Below are 15,475 nucleotides of genomic sequence, written 5' to 3' on the forward strand. Positions count from 1 at the left end.
AAGATGAACACAGGCCAAGCAAACATACAACATTAAATAACAATGACTATTTTATCTGTTCGTTTAAAACATTTACATACCTACTCATCTTACATCAAACTGTGGGTGGCTACCACATTATGAAAGGCTGTTTTCCCCACAACGGGACACATGGCTTTGACAAATATGATATTGCAAGAGATATATTACCTCAAAAACATCAAAGAACATTGTTCAAAATTTGGCTCAATTACAGCCCACAACTTTTGAAGTGTTTCTTTGACTTTAGCATTGTCCCTTGTGCCTAAAATTACAAAAGGAAAAAAATAAATAAACCATTACGTAATGTACGGTGAATATTTGTAGTACAGTGATAATTTGTATTATCTAAGTATTGTATAGATTTACATTACTTTCTATCTAATTCTATAAATAAGTCAAGAGTCTAGGCTAAACTTTAAAATATCTGAATATTTTATCCATGCACGTATGAATCAAACTGACTCTGCTTGTGTGACCTCACAATCTTGAGTGGTGGTGATCATGTTTTTCATGATCACTTGTTGTATCCCCAAAGCTGTCTTTTTCAAGAATTGGACAGAAAACAGACATGTGACTTCCTGAATATTTTTCAAAGTACATTCACATACCAGTTCAACTTTTCAGAATGATACTTTAAGGGGAAAAACTATTTGACAGAGATGAAGAGCTTCAAAAAAGAAATTAACAAAATCCTATGCAACTAGAAGGAATGGTAGCAATAGGTAGGATTCAATCCATACCAGACAAAGTATGAGTTTCTATTGTGAAACTATTCACTTCAAATTGAAAGGTATGAAAATAATGATTTTGTGGGATAGTGAAGAAACATAAGATGTGTAATGAGGCACATTTAGTAGTATAATTCTATATCCAACTACATTTTCAGCCTAGATATAGGTTAAATAAATTCTCAGTTCTGGAAGCTGCTGACATTTTTCCCCCCAGGATCAAAAGATCAATAAACAGTAGTCTGTTTACTTTTACATTTTTATAATTTCTTAAATTGGAATTACACCTTCTGATTGAGGAGAAAAGTCCCTTTTCAGCATTTACAGTGTCCTTTTTGGGAGTCTTTGTAGAACATTTTTTTTTACTTCTTATGATAATGTATTTTATCTCTTTCTCTTAAGTTTCTTCTAGAATTTTGTACTAAACTGCAGTAAATGTGTTAATCTTAATTTTGTATTTTGAAATTTTTTTATGTGACATATAATAAATCTGTTTTTCTTTTTTTATGTATGATGTATGAAAATGGATAGATAAAATAATCACGAGTAGTCATTCCAAACTAATTAATAGATTATTCAGAAGGGTAGTTTTAATATTTATTAGTAATTAGAGTAATTAAGTAGCATTTATTACTTTCTGTTGTCTAACTAATAATTGCCCAGATGTTTTACAGAAATGTTTTACTCACATTTTTAAATTTAGTGGTATATCAAAAAGTTATACCTGGAAATTTTAATAATTGGATCCTTATTAGCTGATTGTATGCAGTTTCAAGTAAACTGAGCTTTGACTAAAAATGTGCTACAAGCATATTTATGGGAATTAAATTTGGCAGATGTGTGGTGACTTCTGAATCTGTCTCCATGTGAATATACTTTTCTCTATTCCTCATAAGACTTCTTCCCAAGGGGATTACGTTTTAGTTTCTGTTTTTAGTTTTACGAATAATAAGCTGCTTGGATGCCTCTCTGACACATCATGAAAGAATTAATAATAAATAATTTTACATTTATCCTGATAAATTTCACCCCATACATCCCATTAAAAACTCCCACTGTTTTAAAAATACTGAATAGATTAATTTGGAGAACCCTGACCTGGTTTTCTGCTGTTCATCAATAGCCTGATATAGGTTCCTCTCCATATAGCTTGCAGTTTAACTGCAGCTTCCTCTTCTTCAGGAGTAGACTCTCTACTCTGCCAAATAAAAACATTTACGTCTGTTGTATCTGAAAATACATAAATACATATATAATATATACATCACAACAAAAATTAAATTCATAGAATTCATAAAACACAATGGGTGACTTGGAATGAAATGTTTTATGATGAACTTTCTTTTTTTTTTTAAACGAGGGGTGTCAAACTTGCGGCCCACAGGCCGGATGTGTCATGCGCTGGCCACTCCCACCCCCGGTTTAGCAAAGGGGGAGAAAGTTGCGATACATCATGTGGTGATGAGACATCACAAGTTTGATGCCTGTGTTTTATTTAAACTGTTCTGTGATCCTATTTGTGAAAACCTTGAGAGTGCTTTTTGCCTGAAAAAGCAGTTAAAAATAAATGACCGTGTAACTTTTATAGTATTATGATGAGTTCTAAGTATTAACAGTGAACTCTATTCCATAAGCACTGATCTTTATGTATCCCAAAGTATATATCTATGCACAAGAAAAAAATATGTATATTTAAGGATAAAATCCTAAACAACAGAAACCTCACAAAGATTACAGAGGTATAATTAAAAAATTTAAACTCAGTGCTCATATGAAAGGGACAGAAAATAAAACAGCACCATATCCTGACCGTATAAATGTGTAGCATGCCCACTGCTAGAATACTGAATGTAATTTCACAAGGATATTGGAAAATGACTGCAAAAAACTGAAATGGCCACATCATATGAATATCTTCCTTATGAAGAAAAGCTTCAAAAGCTGAGTGTCATTTAATTCCATTCAAAGCATGAGTATCAACTACAAAACTGAAGTTGTAAAATATACAAGAGGATATTCATTTTAAATATATATATAATTAATATACATGATTTAACCAAGTTAGAAGTATTCTAGGCTAGATATATTTTAAATATTTTCATAGGGAAAAAGTCAAATGTTCTTGCAACTTTAGGTAAGAGAGGCATTGTTCTCTTGTCTGTCAGGAATTAATTAAAACTGAAATCCAATTAAAGTTTCACAACATATATATGACTGAAAGTTTTTAATGGTCTTGCTAAGTATGTGCAAGTGTTTAGTGCCACTCGATCTTAATCGCAAAAATCCAAAAGACCACTAGAGGGAAGGAAGAGCTAAAGAAAATTTTTAATCTTTATTGCCATTATTTGGTAGCATTGGTAATGAAATGACTGCAGCTCCAAAAATTATGAAGACTGTATTTTTAGGTTTTACTTAAAAACTTGAAATCAGTTTATATATTCACAATATGTTTATGTTTTCAGCTTTGTATAATACTAGGTAGGGCTATGTGAAATGAAGCTGTGCCCAACACATATTGATGGTTATGTCCAAACTTCAAAATAACCACTTCACTGGCTTTCAATCATCAACAGCATACACAAAGAAGGAAATGCAGTTAGCAGTACTCTTCATTCACTCTCACCATCTTGGCATGGTTTCTGGGCAAATTCTTCAGACTCACTATTGCCTTCTATTATCAAGAAATGATGAATGTCCAAAAATTAAAAAAATTAAACACTTTAAATTCCTCATATAGGCTTAATAATAAAGACAATTTAATTAGCCATCTTATTTCAGATGTATGAGGGATAAAAAGGACATTTACCATTTTAATGAATGTTTAACAATGGTGCTTTTTGTTTGTCAATATTAGAATGACTAGGTTTACAATATTCATGGATCTTCTCCCAAATTCTATTATTAATAGAATATTTAAAGACAAATATTGCTGATAAATTTTTTCAGACATTCTTATTTTACCTGAGGATTCAGTGTCTTCAACAGAAACATCACTGAGTTTAAAATCCAGTGTGAAACTTCTGTAAGCAAATTCATAATTGGAAGGAACATTCCCTAATATTTGTTTCATCAGATGCCAAAAAGCATTATTAAAAGCCTAAATATATAAAAATAAACAGCAAATTTTTAAAAATACACTATTCATATACATTTGATATATTATTTTATATCTAAGAAAAGAGACCATTATTATATTATACATGTGCATATGCATATATCTTAGTTTTATATATATATATATAACTAAGAAAAAAACAAAGTCAAGAAAATAGATGAGTTTATTTATTTAGGAACTAATAATCTAATAACTAATAATCTCATCTAATCAGAAAATAACCCATTTATACGATAGTAATGAATCATTACTATTACTATTACATTATTACTTATATTACATTACATTACTATTACTATTACATTACTAATGATTCATTACTATCGTATAAATGGGTTATTTTCTTATTAGATGAGATTTGATTTGATATCATCCAGTTGTGTTCAGAAGACATTGTAAAATATTTATTCACAGCTTAGATGTATTTATCTGATCATAATATATTTGTTTAAAAAAATAAAATTCACACCATCTCAGAGATTTGTAAAAATTAGGTGGTGTTTTGGGAGCATATCTAGAATTAAGACAGCTATGGATCCTACAGATTCCCTGCTTGTAAAAAGTCTTATCATCTGAGAAGCAACAGCTGCAAAACTCTGTGGAATTATTGTGAATGGGATTCTAAAATCAGATCTACCCCCTCAGAAGACAGGATTTACATCCTGCGTAGAAAACATGATAAACTTGACTTAGATCCTCGTAGATGATTTGCAAGTGGTATCTGGGCTAGGCTTTTTGTCAGCTTTCAAAAACGCCAAGACTTTTCAAATTATTATGAATTAATAGCATATTTTCTTAAACATATTAGATGAAAAATCCCATTAGGAAACAATAACCAAAGAGCATATACAGGTAGTCCTCAATTTATGATCACAACTGAGCCCAAAATTTCTGTTGCCAAGTGAGAAAGTTGTTAATCTTGTCCCATTTTACAACCATTCTTGCCACAGTTGTTAAGTGTATGATTGCAGTTTTGAAATTAGTAACACGGTTAAGCGAATCTGGCTTCCCCATTGACTGTGCTTGTCAGAAGGTCGCAAAAGGGGATCACATGATCTCAGGACACTGCAACCATCATAAATATATGTCAGTTGCCAAACAGCCAAATTTTGATCACGTGACCATGGGGATGCTGCAATGGTCGTATGAGGGAAAAACGGTCATAAGTCACTTTTTTCAGTGATGTTATAACTTGGAACAGTCACTAAATAAACTATTGTAAGTCTAGGACAGGGGTTCTCAACCTGTGGGTCGCCACCCCTTTGGGGGTCGAATGAGCATTTCACAGGGGTCGCCTAAGACCATTGGAAAATACATATTTTCGATGGTCTTAGGAACCGAGACACCGCTCCTCTATCTGTCTCCAGGCGGGTCCGATCGTGCGGCTCAGCTGGGATCGTCAGAGGCTTCCAAAAGCATTTTTTTCTGCAACCTCTTAAGGTTGTAGAAAAAATGCTTTTAAAAGTAAAAAAAAAAAAAAAAGTTGGCCACGCCCACCCAGTCACATTATCCTCCCCCCCACACACACACCAAGCCATGCCCACAGAACTGGTAGTAACAACATGACGAACTGAATTAAAGGGTTGCGGCATTAGGAAGGTTGAGAACCACTGGTCTAAGACTACCTGTACAAGTTAGTAGTCTTCTGTTTTTGTTTTGTTTTTTTACCTTAGAATGTTCTCTTGCTATTCCTGTGCCATAAAGACCAGGAGGGCAATGTGTTAATTCCAAGGCTTTCATAGCTTTGGGAAGATTTTCTGCATTCCCATAATTAATTAATACATTTCCAATGGCTTTCATTATAGCAGCAGCTTGTTCCATAAAACGATAGCTTTCCTGGGGAAGGGAAAGAAATATTTTACCTGCCAATAACTAGCACTATTCAAAGTATATTCATACGCCAAATGTATAAGTGGATGTAGCATTACTAACTTATCATGCTTATCAATACCTCTAATCATCAAAGTAAACCATCAAAACCCACGTAGTGCAAGTGTCATCAGATCAGGACTCCATGGATATGATGTATTATCTAATCTCATCAGGAAAAGGATGCATGTCATACCTAAAGTTAATGATTAATATAATCCTTCCATTGACTGCATTGACCTATGGTGACCCTAGGATGTAATGCTGCTAAAAGCCAATATTTTCAAGCAAGCCCTGCCTGGCAGCTTTATTTTTCAAAGCCAAGTATAAAATAAAAATAGAGACTGTAAATAAAATGAAATGAAAAAGGAAACACAAACCCACTGTCAATTAAATAACAGTCAATGAGAACAGAAATCCAGTTACTATGGTAACAAATACCTTTTCAAGATTTGGTAGAACTATATCCTCTTCACCAAATACACATGGCACCATACTGCACAGATGGATATTGTGTCCTATGGGAGAGCTTGCAGTAAAAAGTAACACGTGGCGGCTACATTTAAAAAAGCAACACACGAAAGCAATTACATTTTCCAAATATAACATTCATAATTTATTTACACATAATAGGAAAAAAGTGAATATAAAAATTTATGGACTAAAATAAGCAATGCATGGAAATCTGCATTTTATTTAACCTGCAAAAATATTGGCTAAGTTGCAAAGTACACATGCATAGCAATGCAGATATAATGCCTAATCCAAAAATCATTCTGGTAGTTAACTGCAGTAGCTAACATTATGAGATGGATTCAAATCTTATGCACTACAGTTTAAGCAAGATGCACTTTTCTTCTTCATCTCATTTTTTAAAATTTACAGTGTGATATTGTTGGATCTTACAAGGTTATTTAACTATTCCCAGGTACTGTAGATTAGTGACTGAGGCTGTAATTAAAGCATGATGTCAGCACTTCAACCTGCATTTACTTTAGTGCTGACATAAGAAGAAGAGGGGCCAGCTGGCAAGAGGATGCTTGACACTTCACCTACTTATTTTCCTTGAAGATAATATCCCCTAGGAGATGAGAGGGAGGGGGGGCATTCCTGGGAGCTTAGGTAGTAGATATGGGGAGAGTGATTTGAAAGAAGGCCAATGAGACGCAGAGATTTGGGGAACGGAAAGGGAGGGTTTGGGGTCAGGAAGCCAGAGCTGGCTATGCCACGATCGGGGCCAGATTGTCGTGCTTAATAAAATGAAAGATTTCTTCAAAGACTATCTGTTTGGAAATTCAATTTATTTTATTTGAAGACGATATCGAAACCTGACACATACATTTAAAAGAATCAGTTTATTGGAACCCAATGGGAATTACTTCTAATAATAGCTCAGAAAAGCAAACCAAATCAATTCCTGGTACAAATATCAGTTCTTTCATCAATTTATAAATTGGGCTAAGCAAGTGCTCTTAATCATAGCACTTAACCAACCAACCAGGACTAGTATAACAGTTTATTGGAATCATTTACTGACTGATTTTGTATATCATCATATTTCTAGGCTCCAGCTACCCTCACTTGGACGAGGGGATAGATGGGGAACTCATCAAATTTGCAGATGACACCAAGCTGGCAGGAATAGTCAACACTCCAGAAGATAGGCTTAAGATACAGAAGGATTTTGACAGACTAGAACATTGGGCACTATCTAACAAAATGAAATTCAATGGTGAAAAAAGTAAGGTTCTACATTTAGGGAAGAAAAACAAAATGCACAGGTACCATATATGTGGTACCTCGCTCAACAGTAGTAAACTGTGAGAGGGATCTTGCAGTCCTAGTCGACAACCATTTAAATATGAGCCAGCAATGTGCAGCAGCTGCCAAAAAAGCCAACACAGTTCTAGGCTGCATAAACAGAGGGATAGAATCAAGATCATGTGAAGTGTTAATACCACTTTATAATGCCTTGGTAAGGCCACACTTGGAATACTGCATTCAGTTTTGGTCGTCACAATGTAAAAAAGATGTGGAGACTCTAGAAAGAGTGCAGAGAAGAGCAACCAAGATGATTAGGGAACTGGAGGCTAAAACATATGAAGAACGGTTGCAGGAACTGGGTATGTCTAGTTTAATAAAAAGAAGGATTAGGGGAGACATGATAGCAATGTTCCAATATCTCAGAGGCTGCCACAAAGAAGAGGGAGTCAAGCTATTCTCCAAAGCACCTGAGGGTAGGACAAGAAGCAATGGGTAGAAACTAATCAAGGAGAGAAGCAACTTAGAACTAAGGAAAAATTTCCTGACAGTTAAAACAATTAATCAGTAGAACAAGTTGCCTCCAGAAGTTGTGAATGCTCCAACACTGTAATTTTTTAAGAAGATGTTGGATAACTATTTGTCTGAAGTGGTATAGGGTTTCCTGCCTAGGCAGGGGGTTGGACTAGAAGACCTCCAAGGTCCCTTCCAACTCTGTTATTCTATTTCTATTTCACTTAACAAAAGTGGAAAACTCCAAGCAGCTTTCTTTAAAATGCACATTCTAGGTCAACTGAATTTGGTTGGAGAAGGCAAGTACTAAAATTATCTAGGAGCCAAGACAAATAGTGTTTTATTAAATAAATCTTTCCATCTTTGTGCATGCAATAATCTTGCTACAAAATCAAGTTCCATAACTTTTTTCCAACTGCTTGTCCATCAATCCCCGAAGAAAAACCTTTGGTTTCAATTGTATATTAATGTTTAATGTCCTCTGAATCAGTATTTGAATCCAGCATTTTCTAGCTCTATTACATGTAAACATGGTAAATATCTTTTCTTGTTAGCCATATTTCAAATATAAATTTGAAGGGCTTTTATACATTGTAGACAATTTCTCTAGTGACATATACCAATGATATATCCTTTTGTAAAAAGTCTCTTTATGATTATAACATAGTATAAATTTCCATCCTTTCATATTTTCTTATCGTTTTATCTGTATAATCAGTTTTAGTCCACTTTATCATACATTCTTTCACTTGTTCTGTTTCAAATTTCAATAGAAATTTATACATTTTAGCAGTTACATATTTATCATTTGTGCACAAGTCTATTTCAAACTCAGTTTTATATGTTCAAATTATTATTTTATCTTTTTAAATCTTTATAATAATTATGAATAAGAGAACCATTGGGAATTACATCCCTCCACACCAATTCTTCTTTTCGCTTTACGTAGTCCTTGACAAAAATTATTTCCCATGTTTTATGGCTAAGGGCCATAAGGGTGTTTTGTGGTACAACATGATTTATATCTATATTTTCAATGTGGTACATCTAACATAATGTTCTTTAAAATCCATGTTTACCTTGAGTTTATACAAATATCCATGCCACCCAAATCTTAGGTCATGTTCTTCTCATTCCAAGAGACTTCACTCCAAAAGCAATGCCACTCTTCCATCCAAATCAAACAGCAAGATGCAAAACATCATTTCAAATCGGGTAAACCCAATCCTCCTCTTTCCTTTGCATGTTGTAACACTTTATATTTAACTCATGTTTTTTCTCTGTCACACAAATTTAGATATATACTTCTGCCACTGTTTAAATGGAGCATCAGTTGTCAAAACAGGTACTATTTGAAACGAAAACTTTATTCTAGGCAGAATATTCATTTCTTTCTTTTTTTTTTAATTTGATTTATATGCCGCCCTTCTCCGAAGACTCAGGGTGGCTTACAATGTGCTCAGCAATAGCCTTCATCCTTTTGTATATTTATACAAAGTCAGCTTATTGCCCCCACAATTGGGTCCTCAATTTACCTACCTTAGAAAGGATGGAAGGCTGAGTCAACCTTGAGCCTTGGCGAGATTCGAACCCTGCAGTAATTGCAGGCAGCTGGTCTTAATAACCAGCTTAATAACAGGGTGCCTTAAACCCCTGTACTACCAAGGCTCATCTATCATTTCTATCACATAAATTCTCCCCAGTAATGATGATGGTAGTTTTTCCCATTTTAAGATATCTTTTTAAACTTAATTTCACATTGTAATAGAGTTATTTTGAAATAACAGACAATTCATATATTTTACCTTCTTCTCAATTTTAGCACCCATTTTATTCATCAATTCTGTTTAATCTTGTATTTTCATATATTTTGTTAACATCATCTTCTATTTATTAATCCTGAAACCTGCTTAATGCATCAAATTCTTTGTTATTGACAAAAGTCCTTAACATATAAGTTTAGTTTTTAATCTTTACTCCTACAATCTTAACATATTGTCTTATATCTCTATTCAGTATTTTAAGAACCAAAATAAGCGAATGGGGCCTTTCCTGCTCCTTTTTATATCACAGGGTTTTGTTAGCTCTTCATTAATAATTATTTCTGCTTTCTGTTAAGTACAAATTGATCTTGCCCATTTTATAAAGTTCTTGCCAAAATTCATATCTCCCAGAACCTTGAGCGAAAAAGCTCACTTCAAATTGTCCAAGGTCTTCTCTGCATTTAAGAAAGCCAATGTGGATTATTTTTCATTATGTTGTTCCAAAATATCCAACACATTTCTAACATTCTTCTTTAACTGTCTTTTAAGTAAAAACTCACACTGATCCTCATGAATAAATAGTTGCAAAATTATTTTAGTGTACCAGCAAGAATAATTGTGAACAATTTGTAGTCATGATTCAATAATGATATTGACTTCTTGTTAAAGTCAAATTTTGTCCTTCTTTATATATTAATACTATATTGGCCTCTTTCTAACTTTCTGGCATCTTTTCTGCCTGTAAGATAGAGTTCATCATGCTTTATAAATGTAATAAAAATTCATCCTTAAAACTTTTATAATGAGATCCAGATAATCCATCTGCTCCAGCCACTTTCTTAAATTTAATCCTTTTTATAGCTTCGGAAACTTCCTTTATTGTTATAGGTCCATTCATAATTTGTCTCTGCTTCTCTGTAATCTTTGGTAAATTTTGTTTCTTTAAATACTTCTGTTTTCTCTAGACAGATATCATATTGGGTTTGTGCACCCACTCTGCTTAAGCAGAGAATCACTCAGTCATGATATGCCGCTTCTTTCTCAGGATAGCTTTTGGATTTCTTCAGTCTATTGAAGCTCAAGGGTCTTCTACAGTGTTTTATGGTATCAATGATTTATGGTATCAAGCTTTGTTTGCTCAGGTAGCTGAAAGGAAGAGCTTGATACCAGTTTCTCAGTTCTACTGCCTCTCATCTTGTTGCTTCTTGAGTTGGTCACATTCTTCCAGGATCAGGTGTTTGCCTCTGCCAAAGAGTTTTCCCCGCTATGGTTTGGTATACTCTTACTTTCTCTGCTTTCTCCTGGACAGAGTCAACTGTCTTGCCTGGGAACTTTTTATCTTCTCAGATGCATCTCTCCTCAACTGCATACACTTTCTCCTCCAATGAGAAAAATACTCTTGCATTTGAGCAAGAGTATTTTGGGTCTCCTTCAGTCAAGAAGATAAACATTCAGTCAAGAAGATAAACATTCAGTCAAGAAGATAAACTCTGCAGCCAGAGCAGAGCTTCGTCCCAACGAAGCTTCTCGCAGAATTTATATTGCTCTTAGCTTCTCTGCTTATTCCCTTGGACAAACTTGGATACTGTTTTCCCCTATTTTCTTACTCTCTTTACAAGCTGCCAAGAGGTGCTTCTCTGGTTAAGCACTATTTTGGACTGAAAGAAGACAGGGATAAAAAGAGAAAAGAAGAAAAAAGGACAAAAAAATATAAACCGTCTTTCTTCTTGACCTTTCTCGCTAAACTGTGGTTCTCAAGCTCTTACAGTGATTGAAAAAAGGGTGGCGGGTAATTCTTCTTTGATTTCTGTTTAAATAATCCATCAAAGTTTATACAATCAAAACAGAAAAGAAGAAGGAAAATGAAGAATTCTCAAGACATGCTTTCAAATGGTTGCATAAACATACAAAATGCATGTGGGTCAGTGTAAACAAATATAAGATCATGTTTAGAGATAACAAATCGATGCTTCCCAGTGCACAACATATATACAATAGCTATATAATGTATTATCTCCTGTTACAGAGCTTTTATACCTCCAATATCACCTGCAGAAAACAGCAACTGCAGGATGTTATTGCATTCAGATTCTGCTTGATGTGGATTCCCTTTTAATAATACCTACCTGGCTACTATGGGAACAGTGAGACCTTTGATCTGATTCAGAATGTTTCTGTTCTTTAATGAGTGACATAGAAAAAAACCAGCACATACCCAGCAGGAAGACTTATTACAGCAGCTTTAGTAGCATATGTGTGGATCTTCAGGATTAACTGCCCTGGAGATAAATGTTTCCATGAGAAACTCTCAACCATGAGTAACCCCAAGGGAACAACTTGGTTTTCTTTCTGTACAAGGGCTAGAAAAGTAGAAAACAGGACATATATTTACAAATAAGTTATAGCCATACCTCTTTTTATAAATGCCAAAAAAAAAAAAAAAAAAACAGCACAAAATTTGTTGTATTTAAAAATATCAGGGAAATGTAGTTTATATATTCCAGCAAACAATCTTTGTACCAAATAAGCTATAGTGAAAAAAAGGCTCATCATTTTTTTGTGGTTTGAATTTACTTAGGCATCAAACCAGGATATGCCATGAATTCAGAACTGCGTTCAGCTAAAAAAGGGTAATCCAATATAATCTTATACATGACTACTGAGAAATCCCACTGAGCTTAAAAGAAACAAATTGTTCCATAACTAAGAATAAGATTGGGGCCGAACATATTTTCTTCGATTTCTTCTTACTTTGAACAGGTACTGTGTAATTCAAATAATGAAAATGCCAGTAATATTTTTATGTCCCTTTTTCCTCCCTGTTCAATGAAATTTCATTTTTCAATTGAATGACACAGAGACACTTGCTTTGGGGGGGGGGGGGTTGTCCTTAAATGACCTTGTAGTCATTTACACTTCCAATTTGGTTATCCCATGCAAATATTCCTAGAGAGACATTAAATCTCATGTAGTCAGAGTTAAAGATTTTAACTTAGACACAGACACATAAAAGGGAGCAAATTTATTTTTTGTAAGTGCTGTTTTACTTCTATATATGCTTTGGAAAATTTTTCTTCATCCAGCCCACCAGCACACCCCAGAAACAACTTGCTTGAGAATAAATTTCTACTGTGTTTGAGATTATATTTGTCTGGAATGGCATAGGGTCTCCTGCTTGTGTAGGGGGTTGGACTAGAAGACCTCCAAGGTCCCTTTCAACTCTGTCCTCTTATTATCTCTCTCTCTCTCTGTGTTTGTGCATGTACACATTTCTGTATGAATGCATTAGAACTACAGTATATGCCTAAGTAGGTTGATATGGGATTGCAGTGACAGTGATTATGTTGACATTAAAATTCAGTAGAAGTTGTAAATTATCTTGAAATTTCCAACAATCCTAAATATTCTGATGATGACAGACAGCCACTTCTTGAATTTGTCAATTTTATTGGGTGCATTCTCTTTGGCTTCTACTTACATCTGATTTACAGCCCAGTTATTTTGCTAGATGGGTTATTAAGTCATCTTAATTTTTAATTTTTCTACATAAAGTTTAAATGTGGTAGAAAAATAAGACAACTGAAAATGTACCAAGGAAATATGGAAACTGGAAATACGATCGTGAAAACATTCATTGGTTTGGGCAAAGTCAGTTAACCTGATTTGAAAACAGGAATTAGAAAGCAGAAAAATGCATTCAAGCTATTATGGAGAAAAGAGGCAAAACATAGCTAAACATGGTTTGCAGTTTGCAGAATGGAAACCATAAAACCATCAGATAGAATTTGCAGATGTACACATGATGCCACTGGTTGTATTTCCATGGGGATCAAGCGTCTTCCCTAGAGCAAAGTTTGCTAACACAGAGAATCCAATTTTTCAGATAGAAAAATTTGCAGATGAAGTCTTGAGGAATATAACAGCTTCCCATTGCCAAGATGACAGCTCCTTTTTATGCATAGAAAATAATATTTTAGGTTAGAGGTGCATATTACACCAAAGAAAAGAAAAATGATGTGATGCATTTCTAGTATGATGAATAGGAAACTTCTTGCAGTAAGAACTAAATGAATTAATCATTTCATTTTCTGAAGTGCTCATAGACCGCATGGTAATTTGCCTGTCTGGTGCACATGCTGCCTATATTCATACACTACTTAGATAGTCTGCACACTGATACATATTTAATAATTACTCTTAACATTGTGACATAGGAGAATTTAGTCATGAATTCTTGCGTGCCAACTTTACATTTCTTCAAAGGAAACTGAAAGCCAGTGTGACTCTCTTTGAAATGCTTTCTGCTTCATCTAGACTGAGGCCCGCAGGCTGGATCCAGCCCACGAGGTGCTTAGATCTGGCCCGTGGGGCCACCCTGGAAACAGCAAAGGACTTGCCCGTGGTGCCTCTGCCAGCAAAAACAGAGCTCGGGAGGCTGAGACGGCCTCCTGCAACCCTCTGCCAGTGAAAACGGAGCTCGGGAGGGCCATGCAGGAGGCGCTCCCAACACAAGTGATGTCGAGCTGGCCATGCCCACCCAGCCCCCAAGGTCAGTAACATTGAGTTTGACACAGTGGTGAAATCTAAAATTTGTTACTACCGGTTCTGTGGGTGTGGCTTGGTGGTGGTGGGTAATGTGACTGGTGAGCGTGGCCAATTTTTTTTTTTACGTTTAAAACCATTTTTTCTACAACCTCTTCCGCAAAGAGGTTGTAAAAAAATGTGTTCAAAATGCCTCTGACGATCATGTAATTCAGCTTGGATCGTCAGAGGATTTTAAAAGAAAAAAAGCCTCTGACGATCAGGCAACTCAGCTTGTATCATCAGAGGCATTTAAAAGAAAAAAAGGCTTTTTTTCTTTTAAATGCCTCTGACGATCAGGCAACTCAGCTGGGATCGTCAGAGGATTTTAAAAGAAAAAAAGCCTCTGGCGATCAGGCAACTCAGCAACTTTCAGGCAACTTTCTTGATTTCTTTTTCTTTTCCCCTGCTTACTGTCTGTTAGTTTGTCTTATTTTGTCTACTTGCTTAAAAGCTTAAAAATTATTAAAAAATAAAGGAAACCTGATTATTGATGGAGTCACTATTGAAGGAATATTTTGCTTTAATGTTTAATTAATATAGGAATATCTACATTAATGTTAAATATTAAGAAGACAAAGGTAATTTCAACCATTGTGCTTAGTGAATGGCAAGTGAGGGTAGTTAATATTATTTATTTATTTATTTATTACATGTATTTATATGCCGCCATTCTCCCGAAGGACTCAGGGCGGCGAACACAAGTTAAGAAACAAGTACAATAAAATCATAATTTAATCCAAATAATTAAATAGTAGTAAATAATAAAGCCTGGAATCAGTCTCAGCCTATTTGTTTGAAAAGCCAAATCTTCAAGTCCCGACGGAAGGAGCGGAGATCAGGAGCCGTCCGGAGCTCAGTAGGTAATTCATTCCAGAGGGTGGGAGCACCCACAGAGAACGCCCTCCCCCTAGGCACAGCAAGGTGACATTGGCGCCGTCAGAACCCTGAGGAGAGCGGCCCTATGTGAGCGAACAGGACGGTGAGAGGCAGGCAGGCAGAAGGTCATGCAAATATCCCGGACCTAAGTCATGAAGGGCTTTATAGGTGAGGACTAGCACCTTGAAGCGGACCCAGAGAACCACTGGTAACCAGTGCAGCTCACGCAGGAGGGGTGTTATATG

At 35.1% G+C, this 15,475-nt stretch overlaps 1 protein-coding gene across 1 annotated transcript in view; it reads right to left on the reverse strand.

The window, feature by feature from the left end:
• The window catches only part of ADGB (androglobin), an 88,886-nt gene that overhangs the window by 28,365 nt on the left and 45,046 nt on the right, over positions 1 to 15,475 (reverse strand). The window contains exons 18-23 of the mRNA XM_070952022.1: positions 11,986 to 12,130; positions 6,175 to 6,289; positions 5,533 to 5,700; positions 3,711 to 3,846; positions 1,848 to 1,979; positions 190 to 283 (exon numbers count right to left, since the gene is read on the reverse strand). Of these exons, the coding sequence (XP_070808123.1) occupies positions 190 to 283; positions 1,848 to 1,979; positions 3,711 to 3,846; positions 5,533 to 5,700; positions 6,175 to 6,289; positions 11,986 to 12,130 (790 nt within the window). The remainder of the gene's footprint in view (positions 1 to 189; positions 284 to 1,847; positions 1,980 to 3,710; positions 3,847 to 5,532; positions 5,701 to 6,174; positions 6,290 to 11,985; positions 12,131 to 15,475) is intronic.

This window comes from Pituophis catenifer, unplaced genomic scaffold (assembly GCF_029215685.1).
Source record: "Pituophis catenifer annectens isolate HBS135680 unplaced genomic scaffold, rPitCat1.0.hap2 SCAF_1, whole genome shotgun sequence".
In the NCBI taxonomy this organism is placed as follows: domain Eukaryota; kingdom Metazoa; phylum Chordata; class Lepidosauria; order Squamata; family Colubridae; genus Pituophis; species Pituophis catenifer.